At 47.0% G+C, this 11,862-nt stretch overlaps 2 protein-coding genes across 3 annotated transcripts in view; one reads left to right on the top strand and one right to left on the bottom strand.

The window, feature by feature from the left end:
- Positions 1–3,277: 3,277 nt before the first annotated feature.
- S100B (S100 calcium binding protein B) lies at positions 3,278–6,018 on the top strand. The gene is made up of 3 exons (XM_008504881.2): positions 3,278–3,354; positions 4,575–4,727; positions 5,384–6,018. The coding sequence occupies exons 1-3, from the start codon at positions 3,310–3,312 to the stop codon at positions 5,522–5,524; spliced, it is 339 nt and encodes a 112-aa protein (XP_008503103.2). The 5' UTR covers positions 3,278–3,309; the 3' UTR covers positions 5,525–6,018.
- Positions 6,019–8,244: 2,226 nt separating this feature from the next.
- The window catches only part of DIP2A (disco interacting protein 2 homolog A), a 116,237-nt gene continuing 112,619 nt past the window's right edge, over positions 8,245–11,862 (bottom strand). For both annotated transcript variants that reach the window (XM_030454403.1, XM_030454405.1), the window contains 3 exons: positions 11,674–11,848; positions 10,427–10,550; positions 8,245–10,250 (listed from right to left, as the gene is read on the bottom strand). In XM_030454403.1, the coding sequence (XP_030310263.1) occupies positions 9,998–10,250; positions 10,427–10,550; positions 11,674–11,848 (552 nt within the window). In that variant the 3' untranslated portion in view covers positions 8,245–9,997. The remainder of the gene's footprint in view (positions 10,251–10,426; positions 10,551–11,673; positions 11,849–11,862) is intronic.

The following is an 11,862-nucleotide window of genomic DNA, read 5'->3' as shown; positions in this document are numbered from 1 at the left end:
CAGCAACTCGTGGCAGTGTCAGGCACAGATGGACACACGCCCAATGGAGTAGACATTTACCTGGGCTTCAGAAAAGTCCTTGACAGTGTTCCCCATAGCATTCTCCTGGAGAAACTGACTGCCCATGGCTTATACTGCTGTACTTTTTGCTGAGTAAAAACTGGCTGGATGGCTGGGTCCAAAGAGCTGTGGAAATGGAGTTAAATCCAGTTGGTGGACAGTCACCAGTCACCAGCATTTCCCAGAGCTCAGTGCTGGCACAGTTACATCACACACAGATTCAGCCCTGGCTGCGTTCAGCAGAATTTTGCCAGAACAACTTCTGGTGCTGGAGCCCTCCTGGGGGTGGCACAGCAAAGGAACAAAGTCTCTGATACACATCTCATACCACCAGTCCTCATTAGGAAGAGCTGTGTCGCTTCCTTGCACAGCTTAAATGAGCAAAGGCATCTGCAGAAGTTCACTCAGATGGGTACTGTATTTAGGGACTAATGGCCTGTTGTTTATTTTTGGATTAAGCAGAAAAAAAGTCATAATGGCTATGCCTGACATGAGTCTTGTGTAGGCATCTCCAGTGCCAAAATCTCCAAATAATTAATACTAATATTTGCCTAAAGTGGCAAGATTGAGTTCATTTCTTCTGCCTCTGTACAACCTGCCTGCCTCAGAAATTCTGTTTAATTTATGAAACTGTTCTTTTTAAACAACTGCCAAACTCATGGGCATTATTTTTATTTCAGCATTTATGTGTCTGAAGTTCAGACCACAGCAGCCAGGATAATGCTCTGTTCTTGTTGCTTGTGAGTGCTCTGCCTGTCAAAGACATTAGGAGCTGAAGGTGTTCCAAGAAAGGAAACCTAAAAAAAACAAAACCCACCACAACTTTTAAAAGAAGCAACTTCTCCTGTTTTACTGCAGTCCAGCACCTGAAGCTCATTTCACAGGACCTTACCTGGAAACCTTTGTTATGCTGCTGGAGTAAAAATTGCACCACAGTGTTTTCAACTCCAGAGAATTTGCTGCAGGTCCCTCCTGGGGCAGGCATCACCCTCTGGACCTATGTGCAGGGCACTAAACTGGGCCCATCATCTCTCTCCAACAACTGCCCCAAGTACCAGCTCAGTTCCCAGCTGTGTCTTGGTGTTTCTGCTTCTAGGCATCATTCAAGGCTTCCTGTGAGGACTTCAGCTCACCTCTGGCTGATGCAAGTTCAGAAATGGACACAGGGACCATATCAGAGAGCTGGGGAATCTCTGTGTGTTGGGATGGGGAGCACAGTCCCATGCAGGCAAAAGCAGCTTCTGCCCCCTCCCACCCTAAATTCCTCTCCTTTCATTACTTCCTTTCTCCAGTTCAATGACTGCCAAGCCTTTGTCTCGTGGTCTGGCAGAGCCTGGTGCCACACACACCAGGGAGACAAAGAAATCCACTGGCTTTTCTCCCTAAGCCTGCTGTGAAGAGCCCACATTGTGTTTTGCTGGGTAGAGGGAGGCAGGCAGAATGCTGAAGTGTTTTGCTTGGCCTGGGGCTCTGTAAAATCTTCTGTTTCATTAGAAACATCAGTCCTGGTCCTGCTGCTCCTTCCCACCCACCAGCCAGTGCAGCAGATCATTCCAGACTGCTCTCTGAAAAACACAGAAGTCAAAATTACTTGAGGTGAAATGGACAGTAAGAAGAAGCAGGAAAGAGAACTTTAAGACTGTTCAGGTCTTGATCTGCCAAATGCTAAATTTCTGTTCCATTTTAAGAAAAAGTCACTTTCAGGATTGGCATCAGGAAATAATTTAATGAGGCCATGCTAGGACAAGATATCACAGAATCAAAGAAGCATTAAGATTGGAAAGGGCCTCTAAGATCATCAAGTCCACCCATCAGCCCAACACCACCAGCCAACTAAACCATGTCCTCAGGTGCTACATCCATGCAGGTTTTTTAACATCTCCAGGGATGGTGACTGCATCAGTACCCTGAGCAGCCAGCGTCTGATCATTCTTTCCACAAAGAAATTTTTCCTAATATCCAATCTGAACCTCCCCTGGCACAACCTGAGGTCATTTCCTCTTGTCCATACACTTGTTACTTGGGAGAAGAGACTGATGCCCCCCTCACTCCAATCTCCTTCCAGGTAGCTGTAGAGAGCAAGGTCTCACCTCAGCCTGCTTATCTCAAGATTAAACAATCCAAATTCCCTCAGCTGCTCCTCATAAGACTTGTACTCCAGACCCTTCACCAGCTTTGTTCCTCTTCTTTGGACATGCTCCAGCAAATCAATGGTGTGCTTTGAGGCATTTCTTAGCTAATGACTGAGCTAAGCTATCTACCAGATCAAATTGCTATTGCCAGAGAAAAATACAATTTCTTTTCTGCTGACAGAGCCCCATTTATAGCCAGCTCTGAAGTGAACATGAATATCCTTGGAAAAAACCAGAGTATTGCAATATTGCTGACAAACTACCTCAGCACAAGAAACACCACTGCCTAAAAGCACAGTCCCTATCCCTGCCAGCCCAGTGAGAACATGGATACCTGCTGCAGTTCAGTGCCACAGATGTGAGAACTTCAGTGGTCAGGTCTGCATTTAGATTCAACATACTCAAGCTTAACACTAGGGAAATTAATTTTTCCCAAACCTCTTTTTGAAGCTGTAACAAAAGCTTTCAAAACCTGATGTAAGGGAATGATCTGTGTGGATGGGTTTCTTGCAGATTGGTACTGGGAAAACTAAAGTAACTTGATGGGTGTTGCCTCAGTGATAGCATCCATGTGAGCTTTGGAGACAGAGGAACTGTGTTTGTTGAGCAACTTGCTCTTGCCTCTTCATAGGGACATCTTTGAAGACATCCAGGCCTTCATCCTAACCCACAGAAATACATGTAAGACTCATATCCCACAAATTTCTCCACAGTAGTTGACTGTGGCAATAAAATGACACTTCTGGGCTCTCAGTCACGGGTATTGCTCAAATTTCTTCTTGGTAACAGTGGTGACCTACTCCGAAATTCAGCAACAGCTCAAGACATAAAGTGTCCACTGACCCCGTGCTGCAGTGGAAAAGGCACAGATGGAAACAGGCCACACCAGTCATAGAAGACAGCTTCAACCTTGGCTCTCCTGTTGACTGACCAGTTATTTTTTTTTTGACACACAATGGTGGCTTTCTTCACAACTGCACCCACATCCACGGCCGTGGGCTGCTGGCGAGTCAATGTTCCCCTGTGTGCAGGGCTGGGCAGTGCCGGGATCCGCACAGCTCCGCCTCCAGCGGCCATTGGCATCTCCGCCCCCCAGGATAAAAAGCCCCCGAGTCCCATGGGTGCCCGAGCACACGGCTACAGCCCCGACACCCCCAGGGAGGTGAGAGAGGCAGCGAGGATGCTGGGGCAGTGGGGATGCTGGAACAGGGGGGCTGCTAGAACAGGGGGGGATGCTGGACCGGGGGGGGAATGCGGGACCGAGGGGGCTGCTGGAGGAGGGGATGCTGCTGGGGCAGGGGGGGTCTGCTGGAAGAGGATGGCTGCTGGGGCGGGGGGAGGGAGGGGGAGCTGCTGAGGCACGGGGGGGACAGGGACAGGGGGAGGGCTGCTGGGGCGGGGGGGGGGGGGCTGCTGGGGGGCTGCTGGGACAGGGGGGGCTGCTGGGACGGGTGATGCTGGAGCAGTGGGGGCTGCTGGAGCAGGGGGGCTGCTGCCGTGGGAGGGGCGGCCCGGGGGCAGCAGAGCAGCTCTGAGTTCTGCCACTGCAGCGTGGAGCCGGGACACTCCTCAGCTTGGCATGGGCAGGGTAGAAGCATGCAAAGGGCTGTTAGGATGCACGCATGAAGAACTTTGGGAACTTTCCTACCTGTTTGGAGACAGTCTTGTGGCTTGGACATCGACGGCTGCATGGGGAAGGGTGTCAGGTGAAGAGCCAGGCCATGGGATGAGATTTAGTCTTTTGGGAAGGTGGTTTTGCATCTCTCCCCTCCCCCCATATTTTGGTTCTGCAGTAAGTGCTGCAATACCAATTAATGTCCAGGAGAGGGTATCCAGAGCACGGGTGGGAACAGGGATGTTGGAGCTCTAATTTTGTCATCCAAACGGGGCTGCAGGTTGCTCTGGTGCCCAGGGGGTGACCTGCCTGCAGGCAGGAAAGGCAGAGGCCTGTGACAGAGGGGGCAGTAAAAATCTTTCCAAAGCTCTGTGTGCAGAACTGAAAGCCCTGCTGCCCCTCTCCCAAGCACGGACAACTAAGCAATGGGTTAAGCAGTGGGAACCAAGAGCCAGAGTTGTGCTGCCTGCTCACCACCAAGGTCCACACAGAGGGAAAACTCAGTCAGAGGGAAAAGTCAGTCCGAGGGGATGTGTGAGCTCCCAGCACAGTCCAGTCCCATACTGGATACTCCTTTCCTCTCGAGGTCCCAGAGGCAGAGCCAAGGTTCTCCCAGGATCTTCCTTGCTGGAGGGAGAGCTCAGCCATGCTTTTCAGCAGCATGTTTTGAGCACAGGGTCTGCATGGTGAGAGCTCCAGGGTGGCTGCAGTTATAGAACAAGAGGCACAGCTGAAGCTAATGTACCCATCACTCACCTGCACCTCAGGGCCAAGCTGTGACCATGTCTGAGCTGGAGAAGGCCATGGTTGCCATCATCGATGCCTTCCACCAGTACTCGGGAAAGGAGGGAGACAAGCACAAGCTGAAGAAATCAGAACTGAAGGAGCTTATTAATAATGAGCTGACCCATTTCCTTGGTGTAAGTATTGCCTTCCCCACAGCACCCCAGGGTGGGCTCGGGGAGGTGTGCTGAGCAGCTCCACAAGCTCTGCCTCCCATGGGAAGCAATTGCCCAGCACAGGAAAGACACGGAGCTCTTGGGGAAAGCCCAATGAGGTCTTGAAGATGATCTGAGGGCTGGAGCAGCTCTGCTATGGAGACAGGCTGAGAGAGCTGGGGTTGTTCAGCCTGGAGAAGAGAAGGCTCCAGGGAGACCTTAGAGCACATTCCAGTACCTGAAGGGGCTACAGGAAAACTGGGGAGGGACATTAGACAAAGGCATGGAGTGAGAAAGACAAGGGGGAATGGCTTTAAACTGGAAGAATTGAATTAGGTTAGGTATTAGGAAGACTTTTTTTTTAATGTGAGGGTGGTGAGACACTGTCCCAGGTTGCCCCATCCCTGGAAAGGTTGAATCCCAGGTTGGATGGGGCTTGGAGCGACCTGGTCTAGAGGGAAGTGTCTCTGCCCATGGTAGGGGGTTTGGAACTGGGTGACCTTTAAGGCCTCTCCCAATCCAAATCATTCTGGGATTGTATGTAGCAGTGTGTTTAAAGTGCTCCGTCAGGGACACTTTACTGTCTGGGCCTTGCTTAGATCCTTCCCTACTTTCTCTGCCTGTTTCTCTCCTTTCAGGAGATCAAAGACCAGGAGACTGTGGACAAAGTGATGGAGGCACTGGACAGTGACGGGGATTCAGAGTGTGACTTCCAGGAGTTTGTAGCCTTCGTTGCGATGGTCACTGCTGCTTGCCATGAGTTCTTTGAGCATGAGTGAGCAGTGGGAAGCAGTTGAGCACCTCCTGTTTTTATGCCAGAGAGATGCAGAGCAGCACCACTCCCCCTGGGAATCAGACTGGGGGGGCAACTGGGAGATCCGAGGAGGGGGCTACTGACAGAAGCCTGGTTCTGAGCCTACTGGCCTGAACAGAAATGCTTCCATTGTTTCCCATGGGCTCTGTCTGTCCTGTGCATGGTACTAACCCAGGCAGCACAGCCCCTGCCCTGTCACAGGAGCTCAGCAGAGCCCACATATTTCTTGGCAAATTGAGACACCCTTGGCTTGAAAGGCAAAGCATAACCATCTAACAGTCCAGGCTCTTCTCTTGCTTATGAATACTCCTGCTTTTAGCAGTCTGCAGAACTGGAAGTGAAAACATATGAGGCTCCTGGGCTAGGGACAGATTTTGGCCTAGGATGTGCCTTGGCACAGTCTCTAGGTTCAGTCAGAAGGGAAGGAGGGGATCTAATGTAGATCAGATGTGGCCTCTTGAGTGTGAAAATGGCAAGAATAAAATGTTCTTTCTGTCTCTGGGCTGCAACTGATCTCTGGTAAAAATGTGTCCCTTTTCTCTCAAGCTGCGTGCAGCTCCCTGGCTGCCCTGACTGTCAGAGGGGAAGGCTGGAGGATGCAGCATGATGCCCTGCTACTGCTTAGACTGTACAGGATTCTTCTGGGGCATTGCCCCTTCATCTAGCTCCTCGCTGGCAACACCGTGGGTGGCCAAACAGCTTGTGCCTGTCACCAACACAGTGCTTGGCCTGGCAGATGGACCTAAGAGATCCAGGGAGTGCAAATCCCCTGTGCAGGGCTGCTGCTGCTGCTCAGGATGTGTCTGCTGCTGGAGTCAGCCAGGGGTTTGCACCCTTGCAAAGCCAAAACTAACCCTAGGCCAATGTCCTCCAAGCCTGCACTGCTGTCTTCTGCAGCCTGCACTTGCCACCCAGCCCAGCAATGCCTGCAAGCTCCACATCCATGGCTGGCACCATCTAGAGTGACAGATTCACAACAGACACCCACAGATGATGTGTTCACCTCATCCCACATTTCATAATGCTTTGATTTGTAAAGTGACTTGCCTTTAGACAGGGACCACCTTACTGTTCTCTGCCTCCCTCCCAAAGCTGTGAAAGGGCACACTTAAGCCCAGACATAAGCACACAAGAAACACATCTCAAATTAACAAAGCCATATTGCCACCCTAGGACAGCAATACTTTGTTGAGAACTTGTTTATCATCCAAGTTACCTCCATCATGTTTCTCACACTGTTGTTAGTTATCAGTCCAGCTGTTTCCAACACTTGTACAGACCCGAGGCAGTGTGTGAGGACAACCAATGGGGACACTGCCCCAGAGTGTCCCCAGGGCTAGGCAGGGTAGACAGGACTCTCATGACCACTTTCTCAAGCCTGAGCAGGTTGCATGCATAGAATGGCATCCAGGTGGGTTTTAAATGTCTCTTAAGACAGAGACTCCAGCATCTCTTCAGGCAGCCTGCTCCTTCAGGCCTTACCTTTTATTGGCCCCCTAATCCTGCTCATGCGCAGTGGGGGCCCCGCCCTAATCAGGCACAGGTGGGCTTAACACAAGCTCATGCCCACTGCCTGGCAATTAGTGGCACCTGGTTGCCTCATTTCACTACACTCTGCCACCCTCACAGTAAAGAAGTTCTTCCTCATGTTTAGATGGAACTTTTTGTGTTCAAGTTTGTGCCTTACCTCTTGTCCTGTCACTGGGCACCTCTGTCCCTGTCTTCCTGACACCCATTCTTTAAGTATTAGAAATACTTAATTTATACTTAATCTAGTTAATACAATTAACTAGATTCCCTCCCATCCCTTAGCCCAGATAAAATCAGGTCTCTTCATCCTTGCAGTGCTTTCAACAGTGTTTTTAAAGGTGGAAATTTCAGCAGACATTTGGTTGCAAAGCAAGCAGTGGTATGGCTGCCACCCACTCTGTGTCCTCATCTGGAGCTGGAGATAACCTGGAAAACACTTGACTTGGGTGCCTCGTGGGTCTTCCAGGTGCTGCTGCAGGGACCCTGCCTGCTTGAAGCCCTTCCCACAAGTGGGACACTCAGTGGGTGGAGAAGTGGAAACTTTCTGCATGTGGCACACTTGTGAGGATTCCCCTCAGAGTGCAGACATGGAGGAGCAGCCCAGCCTACTGCCAGCTATCAGTCTGTGGCTGCCATCCCCACATCTGCCACCTTCTCACCCACACAAGTTACAGCCTGGCAGCCCCCGGGTGCCTCTCCCTCAAGGGAGAGCTCTGGGGAGGGCCCCTGATGGGAGCAGGGCATGGAGGAACCACAGCAGCCTCCCCTTCCCTCCTGCCTCCCATCACTGGCTGGGCAGGGCACCATGCCTGGAGCCCAGGTGAAGCAAAGAGCACCAGGCTGAGGGAGGGATGTGAAACATCACTCCCTGACACCAGGACTCCTCATCCCCAGGTTTGGGAAAGGGTGGGTGGCAGCTGTGGGTATGGAGGACCCACACTCAGGTAGGGCAGGGAGGCAAGCCAGACCCCAACCAGCCTTTCAATTTGGGTACTAAATAATGCTCCTGTTTGAGGCTTGAACTGTAATGAAACTGCAGAAAAAGCTCTTTGGACATTAAACTGTCCAAAACACAGGTGAAAACTCCCTACTGTAGGTAAGCTAAGTTTTTGATCTTAACAATGTAAGTTTCAGCATTCAGTAAGTCGGATTTTCAAGGGCTATATTGAAAAGTTTAATGTGCTTTTTGTTTTACTTTACAAGGCAACTTGTCTCACTGTCATCAGTATCTCAATACAAAAATCTTACAATGCTCTATTTACTATAAAAACCAACACCATTAAAATGGGGATTAGGTAGTTCTTTCCTTTTGCCAGCTGTTTTGTTACGAGGAGTATCCCAGAGTCCACTGGTAGAGGTTGCTGTACTTAATAAGTTACACAAGTTCTGTACATAATTACAGTCATAGTCGAGTATGCAGCTGTATAATATACCACAGTACAACACCATGAGGGCAAAGAACTACTATATATGAAAGCTTTTTGTTGAAGATTTTATAGTTTATTCGACCAAGAGTCAATTTGATATCCTCAGATATCAAGAGACCGACATCCATCTTTCTTAGGCACTGATCCAGGCAGAATTGCCTTGCAGAAAAACCTGGCTCTTTTGCCAAACTCATGCATTATTACAAAAAAAATTAAGTAGCCTAAAGTCTTTAATAACCCTATAAAAATAATTATTTGCTAGTCTCGTGCTTACCTTCAAATACATTAAGTATTTGAATCATTTCACATTCTCTTTCTGAATTAGGTTAACTGCAGTGTCAGATCAGGCAGAAACTTCAAAACCTTAATTAGTCAAATGTGACTCAATCTATTGGATATTTCAGCTTGAACAAAAAAGATGTCTAAATACAACTCTAGAAAAAAATAAAAAGTAAAGGAAGCTTGTACCCATAGCAGATCAAGCTAACTAACACTGAGTATCTTTTCCACGGTGGGAATAAAATAACCCCACTATTGTAAGTTTTAGCACAGGATATTCAGGGAAAACATATTGTAAGACCATGCTTTGTAAACATTGCTACGAATCATTCAGAGACTATTTGCTTTGGAATGGATTTTCAAATACTTGACATTAGGCAGGGCAGTCATTAACAGCTAATGCTATGAAAACAAGCAACTTTTAACATGAACTTATGGCAGCAGGAGCAGTGAAAGTTCCTGCATCAAGTAGTTAAACTGGATATTAACTTATATTTTATTATAAAGTTTATAGCATTACAGAGTCCAGCATGGCACAATAAGGAACCTTGTTACAGTTGCAGTATTTGTTTTTGCTTGGTACAAAAAAAGCTGAACAGCAGCATAATTGTTGTTATACTCAATCCAGCATTGGAATGAATTTGTTTCTTCTGAATAGGGATGAGTCACTGATTTTAGAATAAAAAGGTGGCATTTTTCCATCTCAAGTATGTGCAAAATTCCTTTCAGTACAGTAGAGAATATGGCAGGCATGTGCAATCTTGAAAGCTACTGCCAACATATTGCAAACAATGACATGAAGGCTGAACTCCAAATGGTTACTCATGACTTTCAGTATTACTCCCCAGAGTCCTCCTCACAGCTGGTGTTCTCTCCACACCCCACTTTGTGTCCTTTTATGCAGTGCATCAAGTACTGACATTCATAGTTATGGTAAAAAAAAAAAAACAAACAAACATTGGTCCATGACAGTTCTAATAACCTTCCTTCAGGAATTCCAGTAAACTCTCCATCCCAAGACAGCTTTAACTGTTATGATGGATTTATGAAAGCAAATGCAATCTGAGAGATGAAGGTCTGTGAAGATTAGACCATTTTCCTAAGGTCTTCAACAGCTTATAAAAACACAAAATGGATTCCAATGTTATTATTTGGAAAGTCCCTTGATTTTGGTGGTTTAGCCTTGATGTGATGTTCTGTTTTCACATGTTGTAGGCAACATAAATAGGATCCAACTGGTCAGCTAAAAATCCGTCTCTCAAGTGCATTCGCTGCTTCTCCCCACGTGAATTGATGGGAATAACACCAGGGTCCACAATGACTACAACACCTACAATGAGATAATGCTCCTCCAGAACCACGTTTGTCACCAGTGCCACCAGGTCCAATGCTTCTTGTTCTGAGCCTTCCAGTTCCACGACCACCACCAGCAAGTTGGTCCACGTAAACACAGCACTGTTGGCATGTACAAGTATTGGTGATGAGATTAAAAAAAAAAAGTAAATAGCCATCATTATCAGAGAGGGATTCACTGGAAATAAATTTTGTAAGGACTTGAACAATCTGATAAATAAGAACAAGTGATATAATGATGATGTAAAAATACAGGAAATAAATACTGAGGTGCTTACCATTCTGCAATGCTCTTGTGTGCCCTTATTACAGAGGTCTCTATGTCAATGGGATGGTACCTCATTCCTCTGAGCTCCAAGGTTTCATCCAAAGAGCCTACCACATACAGAGCATCGTGCCTCTCTGTAACACAGCACAGAAATTTACATCATTACCAAGCTGAAAGAACAAATATGGTCATTTGTTTGTGCTTCTCACTGACATTCTAAGATGTTCCCAGTGCCTCGTAGAAGAATGAGTCTATAACACACAACTCTACCATTTGCAGAGAAGAGAATTACAAGGTCATTTAGCACTTCCATCTCACTCCTCTTCCTTGACATAATGGAGAACTAAAAGTATGATGGACACGTATGGTGTTCCCAAAACTTCCAAAACTGGGAACACTGTTTTTATATCTTGTCCCATGAGTGATCCCAGGAAATGTAAAAGGTGTCTGTGAACACCCTGCAACCCAATATCCAGCCACAGCAGTGAGAGGACACTATCCAGGTGGATACAACCACTCATTCAAGTCCAATCACAGATAATTAACCATATGCATTTGCTAATAAGCTAAAGTATTCCAACTCCATTTCTTAAGATGTTTAGAGCTTACTTTTCTTCTTTTTTTTTTTTTTTTTTTAATGTGTGATAATCAAGAATTATACCTACTCCATCTTCTGTCTTAACAGAAAAATGAGCTATTTTTTCATCCATCTGCTTGCATTCTCAAGTTTAGACATCTTGGCTTAGAATGCAAAAACAAGATTAACAATTAATTTTCCACACTGCAAACATTATGGAAAAGTTACTTCTCTAGATCTTTAACTTCTGAAAGGCTGGGAATTCACTGCTCTTTGCGCATACTCTAAAACTGCCAAATGACTGTCCATTATTTGTATCCTCTAGATCATCTGATCTAAAAATACTGCATCCTGTCTGTAAGGAAAGAGGTTCAGAGGGAAAATGAGCAGAATTTCTAGTGCTTCCAACAAATCTACTCATACCATTTTACCTAAGTGGAAATTAAGGAAGACGAACATGATTCCTAAATCCATCAAAAGGGCTTTATGAATTTCTCATTCTGCACGAATACCCAGTATCATTACAATAATCTAACACGGAAAGACTAATGGTACGTTCAGCACTTGTCACTGATGGAGGTCAGGGTGAACTTGCAGGGCACCTTCCTCTTCTCTAGCCTGACTACCTCGAGGAATTCTAAACATTTGCTTCTGCAAGCACTTTTGTTTTCTCTCCTCACCTCCACTCGCATCCGTGAGTTCTGTTCTGCGCAGAAACCCAAGGTACCCGGTCCGGGCCCAGATTGTCTGAGTGTCCCCAAAACTCAAGTGAGCAGTAAAGTGATCAGCGTGCAAGGCTTCTTCTCCATACACCGTGTAGTAACCAGTAGCATTGTGTGGGCTACTCACCCAGATCTAGGAGATGAAAA

This window comes from Calypte anna, chromosome 7, assembly GCF_003957555.1.
Source record: "Calypte anna isolate BGI_N300 chromosome 7, bCalAnn1_v1.p, whole genome shotgun sequence".
Classification (NCBI taxonomy): Eukaryota; Metazoa; Chordata; class Aves; order Apodiformes; family Trochilidae; genus Calypte; species Calypte anna.
This window is presented reverse-complemented; position numbering and strand designations above follow the sequence as displayed.